General features: G+C 37.0%; 1 protein-coding gene across 2 annotated transcripts; it reads right to left on the bottom strand.

Annotated features, from left to right (window-relative positions):
* Window positions 1-542: 542 nt before the first annotated feature.
* Window positions 543-21,288, bottom strand: LOC114355330 (uncharacterized). 2 transcript variants are annotated; one of them, XM_028308127.1, is made up of 8 exons: window positions 21,183-21,288; window positions 12,161-12,365; window positions 11,552-11,659; window positions 11,364-11,407; window positions 9,477-9,522; window positions 3,301-3,378; window positions 1,401-1,504; window positions 543-1,306 (listed from the first exon to the last, which is right to left on the bottom strand). In XM_028308127.1, the coding sequence occupies exons 2-8, from the start codon at window positions 12,359-12,361 to the stop codon at window positions 676-678; spliced, it is 1,212 nt and encodes a 403-aa protein (XP_028163928.1). In that variant the 5' UTR covers window positions 12,362-12,365; window positions 21,183-21,288; the 3' UTR covers window positions 543-675. The 2 variants fall into 2 exon arrangements, with proteins under 2 accessions (XP_028163928.1, XP_028163929.1); XM_028308128.1 differs by lacking the exon at window positions 11,364-11,407 and having other exon boundaries at window positions 544-1,306; window positions 11,508-11,659.
* Window positions 21,289-24,767: the final 3,479 nt, after the last annotated feature.

A 24,767-nucleotide genomic window follows, 5' to 3' on the forward strand; every position in this document is an offset into this window, starting at 1 on the left:
GGCGCTATAGCAGCGCGACTGCATCGCTATTAAAAGTCACCGTGGGCGAGGGCCCTAATCCCGGCCATTGCATTGTCACTAAACTTACGTCAAAATAAACATTATCTTCTTTTTGTAAACAGCCTGTATAAGCGCATAAGTAAGTGTTCGCGTAATTTAAGAGGAGAAACTTCCACTTATCTAATTTACGTCTAAATTAGCCATAATAAATTCTGCTCTTAAGTTGCTCCTTTGCCTTTTATTTCAACACCATTTTGTGACCCATTTAATATAATTTGAAGATTTAATTACGAAAGTTAGTCTATCTAGGTCAAAGAGGGCAGGATTAAATAATTGTTTGTTCATTCAAAAATATATTTATTTAAAAATTAATTCGTTCGCTATATCACTATATTAAGAAAAATACAATGATATGGTGTGGTTTCGAAGGGAAACTAGGACAATTTTTAACAATACAATACTTTGTATTATAAAAATGTAGGTAAATATCTAATATGACTACAAACTAATTGCTAAACTCTAATCAGTCTATCAAGAAAGCTATAGGAATTTAAAAGATTTTTATTAAATAAATGTCAATCGATAAATAACTATTACATCTATTATTTACATCTTACATCTCTATCCTTATTTGAGCAAGGTTAATTATCACAATTATTTAAATAAATTGGCTTTTTATGTTTTGTCTGCCGTGTCTTCACTGTCGCTTAAAATGCTGTCAAGAATCTTGTCTTCTTCCATTTCTGATACATCCGTATTACTATTCAAAAGGTCATCTAATACATCATCATCTTTAAATTCGATATCGCCATTTAATTCATTCGCTAAATCTACTACCGGCTTACTCTTTACTTCTTCAATATTCTCGCTATCAGCCTCAGAAATTTCTTGGATACTATCTTCTTCTCTAGAATCTTCTTGAACTTCTGGAGATTCAACGTTTCTTTCTTCGTCATCTTCAGGTATATTATGTAGGTTACCATTTGTATGTTTGCTATCAATGGTAGTTTCTTTCTGTTCTGCATCACCGTTGAGCATGTTTTTCCTATCATCTTCAACATTTGGTTGTGCTGTTTCATCAACGCCATTAGATAGAGGTTTTTCAACACCATTACTAATGGAATCGTTAGAAGTATCCTGCTTAAGTTTTTCTGATCCATCAGTATCTTCAGAATTATTGACATCTTTAACAGAGCTCAAATTGTTTACAAGAGTTTCCACGGTGTCGTTTAATTTAATATTCTTCATGCTGTCAAGAACAACATCGTCTGAATACCTAAGAGCCGGTAGTGGTGTGAATTTTTCTCTGTAAAATGGTTACAATGAGTTAATAAGATTGTTTGAATCAGAAATTGTTCTTGTATAAGAAAAATCGAATTAGTTTGATAAAAGTTACTCACTTGTGTTTGCCCTCATACTTGCTAGGCACCATGAAACAGTTGGACTCCCTGTATATCACCCTTCGTTTGCTGACCCAAGGCCACTGGAGGCTCCAATACGAGCTCTGAAATGAAAACAATGGTAATCAGTACATTTAAAGTAATTTCGTATCCATAGCTCTGATAAAATTCTCTGTACTTTTGATATCCAAGGAATCTAACCTAAACCATTTGTTGCTATCTTACTCGAAGAAAATTAAACTTATTCTTCATCAAAACATCTGTTGGGTTCTGATAACAAAAGGGTACTATGACTTAAAGTAAACATTATTCTCTGGGAAAGTAAGCAAGCCAAACACAAAGATAGAAGCAGAATAACAATAATTCATAGACATAGAACGTTAACCGACAAAATATATAACAATGTACCGTAAGTTGAATAGCTTCAGAAAGCGAAAGCAAATAAGTTGACTTTTCGAACAACTCTCAAACTAACTACTGACATCGGCAAACACGTGCACGATAAAAACATAGATCTATACGGTCATTATGGATGTAGTTTTATAAAACCAAGATGCATGACAATATTGTCGTAACATTGACTTTTCGGAAGTAAAAACAATCCGAAAGCTTATTGTCATTGTCATCATTTATGCAGTCCCTATTAAACCCAATTTTGATATCATACCACTATCGTAAAATATTCTTAAAACGTATAGGTAACATGGGCTAAAGATGTATCCTTTCCATTAGACTGGCCGTGCTACTTAAGGTTTTCAGATGCAGGCCGTTACCAACCTGTCAATAAGGAATTCATAGGGAGAGGCCCACGTTCAGCACTAGACGTCCTGTGGTGAAATGACGTTGATGATGATTTTTTTAAATGAAAAATGATAAGTTTAATTTATAAATTTGCATGTCAAAATTTGGAAGATGGAGATACTAAAATACCTGTAACACCTACTTGTAATACCCGTGTTGTTCGCAAATTAAATATGTTTAATTTTGATTTGATTTTGATGATGCTCTAAGATCTCTGAAGAATCAATTTGTCAAGAAAGTCATTATTTCTATGCTGTACTCATTCACCGCAACAGATAGGTATTTTTCCCAAGAGCTTGATACTTGGAAGCGTTAAAGTTTTACTGCTATTTATAAGTACCTAGTTACGACTCTTTTATTACAACCACGATCGCGGCAGGCATTAATCAATGCCAGACACAATTAATTATACTGTCGACTCTGAGGAGCTTAGGGACTAAATGACTGGTTTTAGGTCTATGAAATACTCGTACTATCTAGTTTTAGCACACACAAGAAATACAATAAAATAAGTTCGCCATAAAGTATCCATAACTTCATTTGAGTGTGTTTGGCAAAATGACTTTTCTCTACTTAAAGTATTTTATTTCTATTCAGTTATTATTCCCGATGGGCTTCAGCATTCCATCATCATCATTAAGAACTGAGGTAGTCCTCAGCTGAACTTAGAACTTCTCCGAATGCAGTCATCTAAGCCGTTCTTAAGCTTGTCAACTTTTTTAGGAGGAAAGTTAAATATTGGCTTGCAAAACTACTACACTTTAAAAGTTTCAAAATCTTCTAAACTATAGAAGTTAGAGATTTAAAATAAAAAACGTTTGTGGTTTTTATCAGCTTTCTAAAGTTTTTACATCTACAAAATTTAACAGCTCTTTTTCAAGTCCTTTTTAGTTTCAAATTTTATCTGGTTGGCTTAAAAAGTTTAGCAATTTTAAAAGTGTGATACTTAGTTTGCAGGTCAGTGTAGTACGAGTATACGAGACAATTCCCACCACTCGTTCCCACCGCTGCAACTCCTGTGTAGCCAGGATCTACAGCTTGACCGCCAATAAAAACCCAACCAGTGAAGGTAGTCCGAGTATAATGTTTTAGTACTTACGACTCGTGCATGCACTTGTCTCTTTTTCGCCCTCTCAGCCTCTTTCCTTCTTTCCTCCTCGCTGTCGTATCCATCATCCTGTTAAAGATAAGAATAAACTTAGAAAGTATCTTGAGGGGGCGTAATACTCGTAGGATCGAAAATAACGTTAAGGCTTTCGATAAGTTAACTTAATAAAGAATTTATGACAAAATCTTCACAACTTTTTTGAGTGATACCTAGTTAACTATATTTTTTTATAAACATAGGGGAGCCACTTCTTAAGGTACTTGTGAAAGTGACAATGCTCTCTCCAAAAGTGTTAGTTTGAGGATATGGAAGATTTTCTAACCGACCCTTTTTCTTTGCGGTCCGGTGTTTGTAGCATGTGATTATGTAGCTTAGTTATGTAGCTTGTTGATCTTTTCTGATTAAGGCTTTGATTTAGAAGCCTACCAACTTTAATTTTTCAATATGGCGATTCCTTCGATTGTAAGTTCGCATTTAATCCGGTGAGGATCGCGCAGGAATGATCATTAAATCTCTTCAAAGGAACTGCTATAAAGCGTCTTTCCCTTACGATTGCTAGCTGAAAAGTCATTTACCTACTATTAAGAAGATATTAGAAGAAGGTCCATCAAGTTAGATACCTACCGTGATATCTTATTTAGTTGTGATAGGGATGATATTTAAAATGTACATTCTAATGTGCTGTCCAGTAGGTGTGTACTGTATTTTCGAACTCTACGAAAGTTATTTTACTGATACATCGTGCGTAATGTATCTTTCCGTTGACAGATCGCAATTTTTCGACCGGAGACAGATTCAATAAAAGAAATATCGAATCGAGAAATATCGCCAGAATCGATAAACTACCATACTAAATACTGCTACCTAGTATTACGTAGTACATTACTTCCATCCCTCACAAAACAAATTATTTCACAAAAGCAATTTAACAAAACCTAACCAAATTATAAACCCTATCCCTCAGTGATACACACTCTTCACTCCGGAGTTATCGCAGGAAAGCAATTTATACGCCATTTAACCTGTTCGCATCCGCTAAACAATTCATTAACCCCTCAGTGTCTGCACGTTAGAGAAATGGTAAAGACGATGGAGCTTATAGGCTTCTTATTAGAATAGAATAAAATAGAAAAGGTTTATTGACACAGTAAAAAAAGACACAATACAGAAAAAAAAAACACATAATATGTAGGCTATTAAAACAAGAGGTGAGAAAAAACTGTGCCAATAGGTACCTACCCGCTCAGCATTTATCGTGACATGCTCAAAAGGGCAAGTCACGAAGCTGGTCTTCCGCGGACGCCTTGCTTATTTATTAATGAATACCAATCAAAATTATTAATAGTCACATCATAATATCCTCAAAAATAACAGCCATTTATTATTGACGTTATGTATGTATTATTATACTCGTCTATAGAAGTACCTACTTTCAGTATTTTTTTTACTGAAACTGAAATTAAACCTTCTGTTAATGTCTATTTTAAAAAAATACGAAATAAGAAACCAAAAGGAAACCCTGGGTAAAAAACCTTGTGATTTTAATTTTTGACGCCTAGATTGTTGACGTCATTATTACTGGGCTTAATCGATATTTTCTTACATTCATACTAGAGATTTGTAGACACATACAAGACATGTAGTTTGAGACAAATTCCGTAATTTTGCCTGAAAATGTTTCATTATCATGTTTCATATTTCAATTATTTACCAGTAACTAAGTAATTTTATAAATAAAACTAACTTTCCGCCCGCGGCTTTGCCCGCGTGGAATTTCGTTTGTTAAATTTTCCTGAATTTTCTTTGCTATAAACCTGACGGAGCCCCGAGACCTTTCCAACGAATGCAAAACCGTGGAAATCGGTTCGTGCGTTCTGGAGTTATAGCGTCAGGAAGGAAAACCCGACTTATTTTAGTAGTTAAGCGAATTTATTAAGTTATCTGACGATTAAAACCAGCCTTAGCAAAAGTAAGCCGTACCTGTACTCTATTGACGTTAACTGTAAATTAAGCAAAGTAATTACAATTCCCGTAACATACTCGTACTTATAATAATCAAATGGGAAATAGGCCCCTTAACCTTAACCACGGATTAGTGAGGTTATGATATGTACTTAATGTATTAATTAGTTGTTCAAGTAATAAGGTTTCCGTGTCTTGTTACTCGCGTAACTATTTTATACATTACACGTAAAATTTCGATATACTCGTACCTTTCTGAGTTCTACGTACACGTGTATTGTAATTGGATACCAAATAAGTTTTCTAGACTTAAATTCTTGTTAGTTATTGTTACAAACTACGGCGAACTGGTTAAAGACGTAGTCAAAGTAAATAAATACGAGTCGTCCGAAATAATACTATACAAATTCAGAAAAGAAAGTTTCTTTTTTAACCTACTTCTTATGTTACTTCTCGTTCTTGAAAAAAATAGACGCGCTCACTATACTTTAACCCTACCACTGCTTCGGGACCATAAATGGACCAGTGCTGAGAAGAAGCAACGCAAGGAACTCATTTCAATAATAATAATTCTATGTTACTTTACCATTAACCGTAGTAAATATTTGGCAACTACCACAATCCCTACTTTTATATCATAAATGCAAAAATAACTCTGTCTGTCACGCTTTCACTCCTAAACCACTGAAGCGATTTTGATGAAAGACATAGAGATAGTTTGAGTCCCGGGAAAGGACGTAAGATAGTTTTTATCTCGGTTCTTGAAACATAAACGCGCGCGATAAAGTTTTTCTTTGACAACGGGACTATTCTCACCTCTCTTTCCCACCGCTGCAACTCCTGTGTAGCCAGGATCTACAGCTTGATAGCCAATCAAAACCCAACCAGTGAAGGTCAAGTTTGTCCCGGGGGAAAGTTAAACTTTCATTGGACCCGCAACGAAATTAATCAGAAGAACATAGGAGGAGTTCGAAGTTAAGGTTCGACTTCCCTCCGTTGCAAAACGGGTGACAGGTGACAAACAAAGGTTTAGTAACGTTTATGAAAAGATATGTATCAAAGAAGACTTTTCTTTAAGAGACAAAATTTCACGCGGGCGAAGTCGCGGGCACAGCCAGTGCGGTAATAAAATTAACATTTAATTAACTGTGAAATGGGAGTAGTCCCATTAACATTCATAAACTAATCCCAAAAGTCTGACAGCGGTAAAACATTTTACGACTACAACTAATTAGTTAGGCCGGCATCAAAGTAATGTGGGTAGTGGGCAGATTTAGGGTTCCCCGCGAAGAATGTATCGGTCTTAAACGCGAACTACTAATCGGGGTAAGAGGGTGGTTTATTGAACTACGTCTAATAATATTTTCTAGTCTAATTTCTGGAAATCAATCAACAATACAAAAATAGAAAATACTTTTCCAAACTCATTTTACCTGTACCAAAACCAAACTTAGGAACAACTCTACTCAATATTATATTTTGTCAATACTTCGTAATAAGTATATGGATTGAGCCTGAAAGTGCTCATTTCCAAAAAAAATTACTTAAGTAAAAAAAACAAACAAATTGACAAAAACATATAGGATTTTGACTAGCCCAGAAAACTGGTGGAAGGATAACTCAATATGATTAATATAATATCTTAGCTTTTTTAAATACAGAACTCTGATCTGGAATAAGACCGCAGCTTGACTACCTTTTTACGGTGCTTTTAGGATTTTTTATGTTTAAATAGTGATTGGATTACAAAGATTTTAGTACTGAATTTCAGAAATTACCTGCCTAAATGAAACATACATACTTATTCATGCGATATATAATCATCAGTACAGTAGGCCTAAGATGCGCGCCGCGATAAGCGGTTATCACGCCATTTTATCGATTTTGTCCATACATTTTGACGTCGATAAAAGTTATCACGGCGCGCATCTTAGGCCTACAGAATATGATTATTAATCATCAGCAAGGATTAAAAAATATACTAGGTAGATGCTTAGGAATGAAAGATACAATAAAAGCCTTCTTAATCACTACATTATAAAAACAAAGTCATTTCGCTGTCTGTTTGTCTGTCCCTATGTATGCTTAGATCTTTAAAACAACGCAATTGATTTTGATGCGATTTTTTTTAATAGATAGAGTGATTCAAGAGGAATGTTTTAAAGTATAATAAATACATTTCACCTACCTATGCAAAGCAGGGGCGGGTCACTAGTATTCCATAAAGCTTGATTACTTCAAAGATAATAACAGTAACAGATAATATGCAAAACGTTCAGCCACAGTTAACGGTAGCCGTGGCATATAGCAATGAATTTTTATTACCATAACTTCAGTAAGCACATAGCAAAAACAGTTACAGTATGTTCGCTCAACACAATCAATATTGTTGAAGAATATTGCTAAAATGAAATATCTCATGACGCGCCACTGTGGCGCACTTGCCATGCCACCACCAGTTTTCATACACTTTTAGAAGCACAACAGCCGCACGTCTTTGGCACGGTGTCACTGTCATGTGGTAGTAGCGCTGCAATTGCGCTTGTAAAAAAATTATGAAACCTATTAGGGGAGCAGCAAGCACGCCACAGTGTTGCCATTGCAGCGCATCACACAAATACAGACAATTATTAATAAAGCCTTTTCTTTTTTATTTATACCTATGTAGCACTGTTATGTCTAAAGCCTGGTCCGTGAGCACGTAGAATCCCGTCCAATGACTCGCTGTCGCGCTCGCACTCTCACTGCGGGCGCGCGTCGCACAGTCGCGACAGCAATATAATTACGCGCGAGCGATAAGGATGGGTAGCTTGGGGTCATTGGACGGGATTCTACGTGCTCACGGACCAGGCTTTAGACATAACAGTGCTACATATGTATAAATAAATAAGAAAAACTAAAACAAGAGTGAACTGAGCAGTTGACCTACTTTTATTTGGAATGCCCACTGCATCGGAAGGCCACGCTGGTTTTCAGTGTGAAATTGTATTGTTGTAATGTAGCTAAATATTGACATATTTGAGAAATTGACATATTTAAAAGTAGGAGCTACCGTAACTATTCCCCTTATGCCACGGAATCGTCCAAAGGTCGGATTCTGCATCGCTCGTTTGTCGGAATCCAGCTATATTCTCGTGCTAATGCTCCGCTCTTACATTTTGTGTACGGAGCGCACGTTTATAGTGTTAGAAAAGGCATATTGCACCATTGAACTTTTAGAAAAGTCTAGGTAAAGTGTGCAGTTCTGCAACTTTTCATAAACTCATTAGGGCTTGTCCCCAGGCGAATGGTCTCACAATGAGAACTATCATTTCATTAACATTTCACCGGGACAAACTTGACCTTCATTGGTTTGGTTTTTATGGCGGTCAAGCTGTAGATCCTGGCTACATAGGAGTTGCAGTGGTGGGAACGAGAGGTGGGAATAGTCCCGATATCATCTTCGAATCGGTAGCAAAACAACTTCCTAAGGCCACGCCAAGCACATAATTTTACTACTAAACATCATTCTATGAACCTTCAGATTTATTACCATCGAGCCTACCGATGTTTTTATTGAATGTGGCTAGCAAGGCAAAAGATCAAATGTGTTTCATGTAAGCCGTAGGCGAGGCTTTGTACACTACACAAAACTTCCACGAAACACGTTTTATCGTCGGCAAGTCTTTGAAGCCATTTAAATACATAATATTATGTAATGTAAGTGGATTGCTCAGTAACTCAGCTGACATTAAGTGACTTATTTACTGATTAGGTACAGAATACAAATGAAAAATAAAATACAAAATGTTCAAGCCCTTTGAGACCTAACATTTATGTAAAGGACATCATAAAAATTTACTTATGAGAAAAAATATTATGTTGTTCTTTATTTTGTACAACAATGCTGCCATCTACAGTACCACCGCTTGAAAAACTTGAAAAAATGGTAGAGTTAGTCCCATTATCACCCAATGAATTTTGTACAGAAACCACAGAAAATCTTATGAATTTTCACACAAATATTCTCAGATAAATGGTTTTCATAATATACGGTTTTCAATTTGCCTTAGTTGAACAGTGCTCGCAAAACATTCAAGATACACATCTAATGGAAAACTAAATTAGATTTAGCTTTCAACATACAGCAAATACGCTTCCTCTCTTCAAACATTATGAAAAATGAGCTAAAACAAAGTTTATTTTACTAATTAAATAATACTCACAATTGGGTCTTCATAGCAGTAGTACGCATCCTCTTCGTCTTCAGGCCTGTAACCAATTGCTCTGATTAGTAGAGTCTGTGTAACTTTTTTATTTACAAGATGTAGCTGTGTTTTTTATGTGACAGAAGGCAAACGATCACGAATCACCTGTGTGCTTACCATGAGTTTACGTTAGGTGTGCTCGCTTGATGTGACAGAAGGCAAACGATCACGAATCACCTGTGTGCTTACCATGAGTTTACGTTAGGTGTGCTCGCTAGCGACTGCGTAAAAAAATGACATTAATTGTATGACATATTGTGCAGCGCCCCTAGCGGCTACTTTCAAGAAACAAAATCTTCATAGAGATTTTTGACGTACTCGCTAGCGAGCACACCTAACGTAAACTCATGGTAAGTACACTGATGGTAAGTGATTACCGTCGCCCATAGTTTACACCTGTATCGGCCATGAGTCCATTTTGTTTCAACCAAATGAAGTCCACTGCTGGACAAAGGCCTCCTCCAAGGATATCCCTAACTATCGGTCCTGCGCTACATTCAGGTATTTCCCTAGTCCTTCACCGGTCACCTTCAGTGGGCGGGCGCACATTGCTCGTAGAGCTGATGGCCGCTGGGGCAGAAAAGTTCACGAGTGGCGACCACGGGCCGGAGGACGTAGTGGGCACTAGTGGGGCAGAGTCCTCCACTAGGTAAACCGACGATCTGAACCCATTTATGTATGACCTTATTAACTTTGTACATCAAACTAAACAAACTATTTATTTATTTATTTATTTAAACACATTCTGCACCGCAATTGGTGCTTTCAATTAGTGAATCTTATTTCTTATTCCTTGAATGATTAGATTAAAAAAAAATCAAAACGTATAAATACTAAAACGAGTATAGAACTAATGCAAAAATATAAAATTGAATGTAGTTTCAAAGACGCCTCAAAGTCTGTGGAAAGTTGAATATTCTCGTCAGAAAATTAGCTTTTTCTTTGTGTATTCATGTCATATGACGTCAGACTGCGAACTATAAGCTCTGCTTTAAACACGCGAGTAACTAAAGTGCACTCTTAGCTCTTCGAGGAAAGGTCTTCGCTATTTACTTGCCTGGAACTAGAATATACTTAAAGTCAAACTGACACGACTCCGCACTAAAACGGGTGAAGTCTAAACAAAATACAAAGTTCAATAAAGCTAGATATCCACGTTGATGTAGATTAAACTGACTTTACTAGCGTTAAGTAATTGCAGTTGGCGTTTAGGTTCGGAATGTCTCTTAAATCTCCAATAATTACTACTTATAACTACACAACTGACCCGCCGAACTAAAGTCGCTGACATAGCCCGACGGATTAGCAAGCTGAAGTGGCAGTGGGCAGGGCACATAGTACGCAGATACCCAGGCCGATGGGGCAGCAAGGTTTTGGAATGGAGGCCGCGTATCGGAAAACGCAGCGTGTGACGTCCACCCACAAGGTGGACCGACGACATCGTAAAGGTAGCAGGGAAGCGCTGGACGCAGGCCGCTCGCTACCAATCGATCAACGTGGAAAGCATTAGTGGAGGCCTATGTTCAGCAGTGGACGTCCTATGGCTGAAATGATGATGATGATGATGATGAACTGACCCGCCTCGTTCAACCCGTCTGGCCGGCGTGGGGAAAGTAGGTCAAATCCTCCATTTGCAATCACACCATATTAGTGATGATTATAATTACGATGGTGATAATGATGATAATGATGACACACAACACTCACGCCGTGACAGCCAGCTTGAGGTGGATCCCGGACTCAATAATGATCTCGTGCGCCTCCTGGATGGTGAGCGTGGAGGTGTCGATGTCATTGATGCGCAGGAGCTTGTTGATGTTGATGATGATGATGACAGACACTCACGCCGTGACAGCCAGCTTGAGGTGGATCCCGGACTCGATGATGATCTCGTGCGCCTCCTGGATGGTGAGCGTCGAGGTGTCGATGTCGTTGATGCGCAGGAGCTTGATGATGATGATGATGATGATGATGACACTCAACACTCACGCCGTGACAGCCAGCTTGAGGTGGATCCCGGACTCAATGATGATCTCGTGCGCCTCCTGGATGGTGAGCGTCGAGGTGTCGATGTCGTTGATGCGCAGGAGCTTGTCTCCCGCCCTGATGCCGGCTTTGGACGCGCGGCTGTCTGGTTTCACCTGGGATTAACATTCAGCTGTTATTATGGTGTTTGTATAAACTGGCAGAGTTTGTTTACCTGTTTCCACAAAAATGTTTGTACAACCAAACAGTTTTCGTCATTTCCACATCACCTCTCTCTGAGCTTCGGAAATTGTCTCTTCTCTCAGCTTTGGTGAAAACCAAGCCTGAGAAAAAAGTAAGCGAGAAATATGCGAATATCTGGCCTCCCTAAACTGTCTGGCCAGCGTGTGGCACTCCAACACTTAAAAGTAGGAAGCCCATCCTCCCTTTGCCTTGGTAAACTAAATAATATGGTAGCTCTCCGGCAGTGAATGCTAAATAAATGACCTGATGATCATCATTGCAGAATCCAATCCACATACATTGTGAAGCAACAATACTTTTAACAGCTGCCCCACCTATCAGCTATTTGGTGTAGGACAGATTTTTGTCGAGATAGAAAGGGGGATCACCCCACTGTCCAACAGATTTGAAATAAGAAAGAAGTAGGTACTTACATAAGTAACCCTCAAAGGAGTCTTGTAATACGAGCCACCTGCAAGGTCGAACCCCCAGATGGAGTCTTCGAAGCTGACTCTCTCGTGGATGCCCTCGTTCCGGGACTCCCAGGAGGGCTTGTTGACCTCGCCCGCGAGGAGGGCCGCCTCCTCCGCCTTCAGCTTCGAGTGGCGCATCGAGATTGCCATGTCTGGAGGCATCACCCTGGAAACAACACCACCAGATGGTTTTATACCTGACCTTGAAGAAATTTGGACTTTTATTATATCAAGTGTCCCTAGTAATGAAGAGTTTTGTGAGAACTAGAAACATTTCTTTTTACTTTTACTACGTAAGTTGTAACAACTGGTCTATTGCCCGAATTTAGAATTGCAATAGCTAATAATATCTGATCAAAAAGGCAGCTGAACACGAAACACGAAATCATATTTCTTTTGAATCAAACTGGTCGATACAGGCCTCTAAAGGCTTGGGAATAAATAAAAGTAGTTTTACAACTGTGTCCCATTTCAGTATGAAGCCCAGAATTTCTTAAACGTTGAAGATCGAGAATCGAGGTGAATCAAGATTCAACGATTCTAAAAGCACGTGCACGACATTGCACTGTATTACTATGGTATTACTTAGTCTTTGATGTTTCTTGTGGCATTATTCCATACAAAACTCTGTGGCAGTAACCTAAACCAATATGTTATTAGGATCTTATGTTACAGTCCGCATCCGGACGACAGCCTACCCCAAATATAGGGTAGACATCTAAAATATAATAAGAAAGGTCACTCGTTCATTCACCCACCGACTACCTAGACATAAAATCTCGGCAACCACTTTACCCATGAAACTGAAACTTGGCAGGTTTATATTTTAGGACTCGTCAGCTTTATCGCAAAATCCTTTGGCGATAGGGATGAATTAAAGGGGTCTGAAGGCTATTATCGTAGGTTATTTGGAGGCTCTATTTATTTGCTGCTAGAATCGAAATATGAACTAGGTATTCTGGGTTTATGTGTAAAATATTTGAACGAAAACGAAAAGCAAGCAGAACAAATAATAATAATTTTCGTTACTCGTAGTGTATTTTTAGAAACACGACACGATAGCTAGAAAACCTGAGAAAAACATATAATATGAGTTGAGGATATTTCTGACACACCATTTTATTCAAAATTTCTGTGGGCCAAATCATCAAAGTCTATTCTATTGTTTTCATAACAACTTAATCATTTCTACCAAAATAAACAATCAACAATCGAATGCCCTCATGAATCATAATTATTATACGCATTTTAATTGGCACCTTTCTGACATGTGGTATAAATTTTTATCAGTCCTCTTGTCACTGTGTGTGACAGTTTGGCAGGCGGAAAATGAAGTTCCCCATTCAGCATGGGTGGCCAAGTTGTGAAGGAATGTAATTGGTTTTGACTTGTAAACGCATGATTGCGCATTTACTCGTAATAGTTAAAACTAAGAGCCAAAACTCGATCGCCAACCCGCTGGATAGACGCCATCACAAAGGCTACTGAGTTTACCATGGTCCAGTGTACTCGCGACGCATCTAACCGTCAGAAATGGAAGCACATCGCCAGAAGAGCTACCCTCGGAGATGACATCGAACACCCCGCCGTGGACCTCGTCAGCGCAACCACGACCACTCTGACAAGAATGCCCGACTAATAAGAAGAGCCAAAGCACACGATACTTTGCGGTAGCGGTGCGATGCTGGAGCGGTGTCGCTGCGTTGTTTTACATAGAAATATCTGTGTGTGGCGGGCACTCATGAGCGGTGCGGCGCCATGCCGCTTTACGGCGAAATCTTTGGCTCTCAATCATCATAAATGCATGATCGCGCATTGCATACTTCAAAACTGGTAGATGGTCTTGGTAATTGGGGTCTCACCTATTGAGGCGGTCTCGAGGGGTTTTCCTAGTTTATCCGAGAATTAGGAGTTCTTAAGTCAGGTTCAAATCCCTTACACTGTCGACGACATTGTCGTTATCCTTCCAAAGGGCTATCGGGGTCAGGATGATGCGACGCTTAATGTGAGGTTTTGTAGGGTGATTTAGAGAATTGATCCCAAAAATCTTAAAATCTGATTAACATTTTCGCATATTGAACGATGTAGGTGAGAGAATTACTACGATAATCAAAAATAGAGTAGGTAAATAGTTACACTTAGTTGAAAGATGATGTTTTTAAAAGCTACCTCTAATAGTTATTGTACCACGTTTGTGAAACACCAGCGACCTCCATAGTAACATATATTTTATCATGTCCTCCTGATACATTTTGCTGATCATAAACCATGTCAACCGTTCAATATTGTTTGAAATTTTATGTTTTTTGGAACTAATAACATGGAAAATAATAAAAGTTTTCTTTAACTATATCTTTGAAGATTCTATTCCCTTAAAAAGCGGGCACCAATATAGAAGAAAATCTTGTGATGTTGTTCTCGTTTCTTGAGTGTCAATTTCATTACATTTAATGGCATTTTTCTTTGTACTTTATTTGTGCATTGTCTTTGTGTTTACAATGAAATATGATGAAATGTTGCTGGATTTGCGCTCGGATTTGAACAAGGATGTTCAACCCACGTTTCGAGAGCGCCGAGAATTATTTTCTAGCGTTTGTGCACGACTAGATTTTGCCCTCGGCTGCACCCGCGTGCAATTTTGTTTGTCACAGAACACTTTATGGCGCGTGTATTTATTTCAAAAACCGGGATAAAAACTAACCTGTGTCCTTTCTCGGGACTGAAACTATGTCTATACCAAATTTCATGAAAAACGGTTCTGTGGTTTTGCCTTGAAAGCGTGACAGACAGAGTTATTTTCGCATTTATAATATTAGTAGAGTAGTAGAGATTACACTCGTTGTTAACGAATATTATTTATTTATTTCACGTTTGTTCAATTCAATTTCCTAATGTTTTTATTATTATTATTACAAGCTTTATAAAACCTTGAAGATAATTTCTTCGATATTGACGGCTGACTCAGGTTATTATTATTATATTGGTTAATTAATAAACCTTTCAGTTTACTAAAATGAGTTTAATTTTCGCAAATAATATGGGCAAAAATGTAATATATTCCGGGCCTGGCTGTCCCGTTCGATGTTTTTCTGCCGCCCACCGCCCGCGAGGGCGGAGGGTACGAAGTTGTCATCTTTAGGGCCACAGAACCAGCAGCGACCGACAGAATCCTAGGCCAGGTTTCCAACAAGGCCAAACAGAGCGGAGAAGTATTTGAATAATCAATCAGATTTCATTATTTCCACTTATCTCCGCTCCGCATAGCTCCCTCCGCGCCGCGCCGCCGTCACTGTCAAATACTTAGAAAAATATTACGGCATGACACTTCTTCGCTCCGCTTCGGCGTTGGTGGAAATCGGGCCTCATCATAAACGCGAAAGTTTATAATATGGATGTATGCCTTTATGGATGTTTGTTACTCTTACACGCGATCGCCGATACTAAAGTAGCATGTCTGTTGTGGCCCTAATACTTTTTCTTCAGTAGTTTTTGCATGAAGGAGTAACAAACATCCATACATCCTGACATCCAGACATCCAAACTTTCGCATTTATAATATTAGTAGGATAGTAGGATAGATTCCACTGAAAACTGTGAAAACGAAAGTTAAGAGGTAAACAGTAATAATTGTTGTCCTTACTCTCATCTTGTGGCCCCAAGTCATGCGTTCCTAGAAATTGATACTAAACGTGGTGGATATTTTGTAGACGCCTACGTGTTCTTAGCACGTGTCACGCGTAGACGGTTAGTTAACGATCTTCAATATTTAAGAAAGTCTTTACCTATATTGAAGTAAATAAATAACATGACATGTGTGAAGTCAACATCAGAACCAATTCTTTTCCAGGAATTTGGTTATAAGTACGATTTTTGTCTTTACGCGGCGCGTATGAACAGTGTAGGGGCGCGGCGGAGGTGCGATGGCGGCGTCGTGTGCAGGAGCGCTTACAAAATCCCTATAATGTACTATAACTTCTTCCACTAATCTACTTTCAACCTGAGAGAGTCCCAAATTAATGAAGAGATTTAATGAATGTACTGACAACGCTCGTAGCGGAGTTTTGGGCTGACACTGTATAGGTTAGTTGTCGACGCGACAAGAAGAAAACGTCCCAAAATACTGAAACGGAAGTATATGAAATGATCAGAAACGCGCTTGGTTACACCATGATGATTTTCCTGGCCGAACTAGAAGGATAGTTAATGGTTCCAGGCAAACCCATTCTAAAGTCAGCATAGGCACGCAGGTTTAGGCTGAAATTCGTAGCGCGCCTGTGCCGAGTGATTTGTATAGCTCACACATTGTGCAGTAATGTGCAAGCTTTTTGTAAGCATTGCTCTGGAATCTGTTTGACTATTTGCTATTTATAGTGCTTGAGTTTCAAAATTTAAATTGTCATGCTCACTAATTAAGGAGATACCGTCTACCAAATTGGCAGCCTACCTACCTAGCGGACGAAATGTCATTTAGGACACATCGTGATGCGAGGTTTGAAAAGTCTAATTCCCTCTACTTCATATTATGTGCACCGTACCAGTGTTCTTTAAGTTAATACTAGGAAATACATAATACAGGGTGACTGGAACTGAACCCGCCATAGCTAATACGCGTATAGAGGAGGTCATTTGCTAATTATTGAACCTTACTTTCTATGACTAAAGTCTTATAATTTAGGAGATATGACAATTTTTATACTTGTTTCAGATTTTCCCGAAATTTAACCTAAAAACTGCTTAAATTTTTTTTCTCGCATGATTTTAACCGATTTTTTTATTTGATACTAATATCGAATAAACCTTTAGTCAAATAAAATAAATTTCAGATCTAGATAATGATTCAATAACTAGTTACGAGCCGCCAAAGTTCAACAAAAGTACAAACTACGATAAAAAATTCTAATTCGATTTCGATTTAAGAAAAAACTAATGGTGATAATGGATTGCCAATGATCCTAAAAATATCTCTACCTTCTCTTCTTTCCAATGATATATCACACGTAGTAATTAGATATTGAAATTTATTAAAAATTCAAAGTTTATGGAAGAAAATGGAGTAATTTACGAAAATTATCCATACAAAGTTTCTTCAAACAACTCATATTTTCTGCTTTACTCCTTTTCAGAACTATTTTCGTGTTTTTTTGAAAAATGAATTTAAAAATAATAATCACATTATAAAGAAATTTAAATTAAAAAAATTCAAAATCAACTTTGTATGAATAATTTTTGTATTATTACTCCATTTTCTTCCATAAACTTTGAATTTTTGATAAATTTCAATATCTAATTACAACGTGTGATACCTATATCATTGGAAAGAAGAGAAGCTGGAGATATTTTTAAGATTATTGGCAATCCATTATCACCATTAATTTTTGTTTCAATCGAATTCGAAGTAGAATTTTTTATCGTCGTTTGAACTTTTGTTAGACTTTGGCGGCTCGTAACTAGCTATTCAATCATTATCTGGATCAGAAATTTATTTTATTTGAATAAAGACATATTCGATATTAATATCAAATAAAAAAAACTGTTGAAATCACGCGAGAAAAAAAACTGAAGCAGTTTTTAGGTCAAATTTCGGAAAAATCTGAAAAAAGTATAAAAATTGACATATCTCCTAAACTATAAAACTTTAGCCATAGAAAGTAAGGTTCAATAATTAGCAAATGACCTCCTCTATACGCCTATTAGCTATGGCGGGTTCAGTTCCAGTCACCCTGTATAAAAAGTGAAGAAATAGATGTACTCAAACTGCGCTATAATGTATATTCAACTCTATTAAAATGATCCATTCCACGTGAAAATAAGATAGGAACGTGTAAACTCGAAAAGAAGTCTTAATCCGCCACACGGGCCTTCCGCGAAGAGAAAGAACACGACAACTTCGAAAAACCAATTTCCTCAAAACTTTCCCAACGGCATACAAAGTCTATCGACCATAAACAGAATAAATATTAGATTTAAGATAACAGCAAAAAGTGTAAATTTTATTTGGACTGTAAACAACGGGCTCAAGAGGAAAATTTGCGAAGAAATTTACAAGAATAAGTTGCCAAAGTTCGTAAACGAAATGTTTAGTTGACTAACAAGAGCCTAGTCAATTTCGGTGTTTTGCTTAGCTTGGAGGCAACGTTTGGTAACTGTTCTTTTGGAAATACAGACAGAAATTAATGCAAATTAAGTCTTAGAAGGCTCGTAATTAAACACAACTTTACTTGTCTTTTTAGGTTTTTCTTTTTCGTTGTTATTTAGACGTTAAGAGCTGTTGAAACAGCCTTACTAATAAAAACAGCGATATAATTGAAGCGTATCTTCATCTTCATTCAGTTAAGATATGTATTCTCACACGGTATTATAAGAACGTTCCGAAGAACAGGTCAGAAGAATGATGGATCCGTAAGAAAAGTTTACCCATTTACGTTCATTTTCCTCTTGCACAAGATTGATATACGACTTTAGGGACGCGTGGCCTTTTTAACGGAAAAATCGGTTTTATAAAAAAAGAACGATTGCCTTTCGCAAAGTTCTGTTACTCTTTCGTACTTAAGTAACTACTTACCTAGTGGCAGCATAAAGGAAAGGATCAACACCGTATCGCGTTTCGCCGCGCGGTCGCGGTGAGGCGAAGCGTTAACTTTACGTTAAGGTGCGGATAAAATTGTACATTACAGTACGGAGTTTCATACAGAGAATACTGACCACCTCGAGTTGATACAGTTATGACCCGATTCAGAGCTGATAAGTGTACGTCGTCCTTAAGGGTCGATTTATTTACCCCATAATCAGATGGTCGGAATATAGGTAAAATATTTCACCATAATTTAGAAGCAGTTACCAAAAGTCTAACCTGCTTACAAATATGAGGTAATAAGTACTAATTAAGTAAATTACCAATAGAACTTTAACTCCGAAATATTTAACACAAAACCGTGTCAAAGTCAAAAAGTATAGACACTATAGATAGATACCTAGACCATCAAATAATGCTTACAAATCATGGGAGTGTGAAAATCTCTATTCCTATTTTTACTATTAATACTAATACCCAATTATTGCTTGCTATTTCAATGTTTACGTACCAACTAAATTTAATATTAACATCCTCCATTGCCGACACCTCCCAAAGAAATTTTCCCGCCTTTTTATCATCTCGAAATCAAAGAGAATTTGTTATTTTTCTTATTACACGAGTAATGATGTCGAAGGAGGCAAAAGAGGTTGAATGGAACGAGTTCTTTTTTAAACTTAACAGCCGTGTTTATTTTTTTGTTCTTTTCCAGCCAGTAGGTAAGTTTGGTCTAGTTTTAATATTTTTGAGCTACAGTCTATCTACGTCAGATATTTTTGTTGCAAAATTATTTCTATTATAATTTGCCAAACTGTAGCTTAATTTGCCGTTGTCTGAGCTATATTTTTTTAACATGGCTTGCATTAGCATAGCCAATGTCAGTGTCACCAGTGTCATTTATTTGAATTTTGAATACCTTCTTTCAATGTTAGCAAGTTTAAGGCTGGGTTGCACCATCTTACTTTAACTTTGACAAACGTCAAAAAAAATCTGTCAAACTCCACACAAAAAACACCGGTTATCGTCATAGTTACGGTCAAAGTTAGGTAGTGCAACTCAGCCTAAGTTTATTATTTAAAGCTTTAGTTAAAGATTTTTTTTAAACATAACTAAGGCTGAGTCGTGGCTGAGTTGCACCATCTTACTTTAACTTTGACAAACGTCAAACATTGTCAAACTCCATAAAAAAAAGCACCGGTTATTGTTCCGGTTAAAATAAGGTGGTGCAACTCAGTCTAAAATTCGTAATTATTTTTTCTATCTTACTTTATTTTACTACGTTTACAAGTGAAGTTCTTTTATATTCATCATCTTCTTTTTTATTACTGTTTTGAGTTAGTTCATGATGTGAAAAGTTTATAATATCAACTTCGAAAAGCTTTTAAGCAGAAGCTTCCTTCTTTCACTTAGTTTTCATTTTCACTTAACAAGCGGAGACACGAATAACTTTCATCTTTCTTGCGTAATTTTTTTCACTGTATAATATTTAACTTTAAAATAAATACATTTGATAAGATGAGAGAAAAGATGTGGAAATCCTTGGGGGAGGCCTTTGTCCAGCAGTAAACGTCATTCGCCTAAAACGAACGAAATGAGATAAACATAATTAACTTAACTATTACATAATTATTTTACACCTATTACTATTACTTTGATAATGGCTCGATTGATTTGGGTAATTTTTCTTTGTTAGGCCTGTTTTTTTTGTCCCGACTACGGCAGGAGGGTTATTATGATGTATTGATTTTAGAATTTATATTGTATGTTATACTATTAGGTATTGTATTGTAGAGTAAAACCTAAAAATCCATTATTAAATTAAAATACTATATTTGATTCATTCCTGGACATGTTGCAGATATTAGAATGATTTTAAAATGTATTCTGTATTATAGTCGATTATTTCACATTTATTAATTGATTGTTATTTAATGTACTAAATATTCTAGAAGTTTTATTGTATACAGTGATAACAGTGATTTAATTTATTATATCATAATTATCATTATTTTTGTTATAGTTTCACTATTTATTGTTGAAGGCTTTTAATTGTTGACGACGTGGGTTACACAATGTTAAAAACTATTGACTGTATGTAAGTAAAGTAACGAAGGAAGGTAGTTTAATTTATGAAACTATTAAGATATAATACTTTCATAATTATTTAAAGATTTTATGAAATGGTTTAATATTATTTTACTTGTGCTAGAATTAATTTATTAATTTAAACGACCCCATTAAAACCCACGACCTGACACTTCATTGAACCTTTCACAGTTTAAGCTACTTACATTTCACCGCATAGAAAGCACGAAAAAAGCACAAGACACCAAAATTAAAAATAAAGTTAGCCACCCACACACGCTCACTTCACCCATACGGCCTACTTTCTCAACCTTCAGACCCACTAACCTTCGAATGTCGCGACCCTCACCCCTCGTATGTTACTTCAGTTGAAGTGTTCGTCGAACTGATCGTGGCAGTCTATATCGGACGTAGGCGGCTGGCTGGCACGCCAAGAGCACAACTTCGAAATTCGAAATTACTGCCAAAGTGGGTGTGCGCAACTTAAAAGACAAAAGAAGGCTGCCAATATTTGTGGTGAATTCGGGGATGCTTCTATAAAATTATGAATTGCTTTGGAATATCGCATGGGCCTAACATTGATAGACTCTACTTCTTTTGACGTGTGTCAAAATCTATGGAAACAATAATTTTAAAAGCAATCGCTTCTAAAATGAATTGAATTATGCGACAATAGCCTAATAGTGTCGGTTTCGAACTGGCCGAAATGTAAACCACTCCTAACACAAGCATTTATTTAGCTTACCAGGCTTTTTTTTTCTTAACGAGACTCATTATTTTTGATCAACGAACGAATTCATACTTTACGTAATTGGTACTTAAACTTACTCAAAACAACGTTAAGTTGCTTATTATGTTTAAACAATTTTATTGCTACAAATGCAATGCCCTACTAAGAATCATGATTACAATAGCTTAATCATTATTCGCGCAAATGGGTAACTGCTACTTTTTTACACACGCTATTTCTCATGTAAAACCTGTGTGAAGTCTGCAAGTATAACATTTTTTCATGAATTTCATATTTTTGCTGAAAACAAGTCCCTGCTGCACCTTCAAAATTAAGTATTCCAACCGAAGTTTGCGATCGATTGTTTCAAATTCGAATTTCAAATTTTGAATTAAGTAGGTTTTAAAAAATAATATTATGTTCCCTCAAAAGACTGACACGTGAAAGTCGATACCTCTTTTTCATTAAAATGCTACGTAGCGCTTTTATGTATCAAACTTAACAATAACAATATTTCAGCCACAAAAATATCAAAAGTATCAACATAGTGGAACATCGCCGAAATATCGGTCTTATTGAAGAACCTGCAAAGAACAAATACAATGTTTTTCGTATTAAATTATTCGTTACGTGGCTTTGCATGTCAGTCCGGGTAGATGTCAATCAATGCTATATTGGATCTTCCATTACGTTTTATTGACTCCATCTTGAGGACGCCAAAAGTATAGAAGATTGATATAACTAAAGTATTGCTCATTGAAAGTTCTGGGATACACACGAGAAAAATACTACGTGCCATTATATGTGACACACGAGTAAAATATATAATGATTTTAGTTTGCATTTTTAGGAACTAGAAAATACGATAGTCCTATGCTCTTTACTACTAATCCATATTTTTGGGTCTCTCCTTTACTTTTAAGGCTGCGTTTCCACCAGATATGTTTAGGGATGTGGTTCTTTACAAACACATCCCTAACTACGCATCCTCGCATAGCTCTGGTGGAATCCAATAGAATCGCTTCATTTACCTCGCCTCAGTAAATGAAACGATTCTATTGATTCCTTAAAAACACACCCCTCACACGCATCCTTGCATATCTCTGGTGGAAACGCAGCCTAATGCTGGCACGAGATATAACCAGGAAACAGGTAATTTAAGTCTGAGTTGCACCCCATAACTTAGACCGTAACTGTTACGATAAACGGTGTTTTTTTATGGAGTTTAACAGATTTTTGACGTTTGTTAAAGTCAAAATAAGATGGTGCAACCCAGCCTAAGTATTTATTAATCTTACCTATGTTGTTGTTGTGTGCTTTTTCCGTTTGTTGTTTCGCGATGCTTTTAAAAATATAATTTACCTATCTTCTTTCTTAAGGGAATCTTCGACTGTCTTGTAAAGTCGTATACGAGATCATTTGAAATTGTAATGAATACACGTGCTTACTCATAAGTACGTTATTTTTTTCTCATAATTTGGGATACGGGGTTCTGTCACTGAATAGAATTATCATAATGAAATAATAATATTGGTGGTATTCGCAATATTGGGGAATAACCTCTTCGCCCTTATACGCCCATCATACTTGTCCCAAGCTGTGTTTTCCGGTACGTAGTCTTCACTCCAAAGCCTTGCTGCCCCATCGGCCACTTCGGCTTGCTAATCCGTCGGGCTTGTTTTTTGTTCGTTTGGGACGTCCCACAAATTGAACCGAGGAGCTCATAAGGTATCAGGAAAGAACTGGATGCAGCCGCTACCTACCGGGCGATGTGGAAATCATTGAGGGACGCCTATGTTCAGCTGTGGACGTCCTGTAGCTGAAATGATGATGATGAAGATGATGACTTGCCTTTCGAGGTCGTCTGTCCTCCGTGTGGGCAAAAAAGGCAAGTGAAGTGTAATAATTGCATAGCCCAAATGTTACTAATTGCGTATTGAACATGGGCGGTCTCTGATCGGCAAGTTACGCGGTGCTGTTGTAATACATGACAAAGAAATTAATGACAACCATCGAATCGCGAGCCCGCGCCAAGAGCCCACATGAATGGAGGCGGCGACAGATGTCGCAATTATTCGCTTGACATACATTAGGCTGTCTCTACACGTTACTCACTTAAGTTTTTGTTAAGACAATGGGTGCTTTTAGCGAAAAATAAAAATTGTAAGCGCTTAAGCGGTAAGCGCTGTCTCTACTAAAAATGAATAAAACATGGCACTATTGAAGTTAGTTAAAACTGCCGTAGCGATCGCCATTTTGTACAAGCGTTTACAATTTCTATTTTCCGTCAAACGCACTCAATCTCTGCTAGATTATTATCCTATGCTGCGTTAATATCATGGTACTTAGTTCTTTCCACTCTGATTTGCAGAATACACCATACAATTTTAAAATCTGTTAAAACGCGTAACAAAGAATTAAAGCAAGGCATTAAAACACTATAGAAATCATTGGAATCGGTTCTGAAATTAATGAAACATCATAGTACTTATTAACTTTGCGTGGAGATGTACAACAAAAAGTATTAAAAATTAACCTAAATAAGAACGTTGTGTTCACCAGAGTGCTATAAAAAACGCGCAAAATAAACAGCGTGAAAATGGCGCTATAACTTCGTTTAAATATGAATAAATGAATATGGAAGAAAGTTTTGGAATAATTTTAGCAAACTTTTCTCATAAACGAAATTTCAAAGATGCACAAGTGCCGTATTACGTCATACTTTAGGGTAAACGTCACACGTTTGAATGACAGCCCTCGTGATGGAAGACTACATTGTAATTTATTAGACCTAATTGCCAATTTTGATTAATAAATCCATCCAATCAAATATGCATTTCCTAAATAGAGCTCCACGGTATCTCAAAATACCTGTCTATATTGAAAGATTTATTGCAATTGTTAGTCATGCGGTCTATTTGCAGCCTAACCATTGAACTAAATACTCGGATGCGTAACGGAAAAAATAGACATTTCGCTCGACCGTCCCCGAACTTCTGTGCACATCGCTGGGCCACTATAAGACGATTGATAAAGACCTAGTTGTAACGCAGCAATGTATGATCGAAAATCACTTAATCAAATTATAGATTGTGAGTCATTGGATAACAAACAAGGCATTCGATGTCGCAAACTGATGAGCGCCTGAGCCAATGCCATAGTTGAAGTGAATACAGTAGGTG

Source organism: Ostrinia furnacalis, unplaced genomic scaffold (genome assembly GCF_004193835.3).
Source record: "Ostrinia furnacalis isolate ACB-3 unplaced genomic scaffold, ASM419383v2 OfSCF2392, whole genome shotgun sequence".
In the NCBI taxonomy this organism is placed as follows: Eukaryota; Metazoa; Arthropoda; class Insecta; order Lepidoptera; family Crambidae; genus Ostrinia; species Ostrinia furnacalis.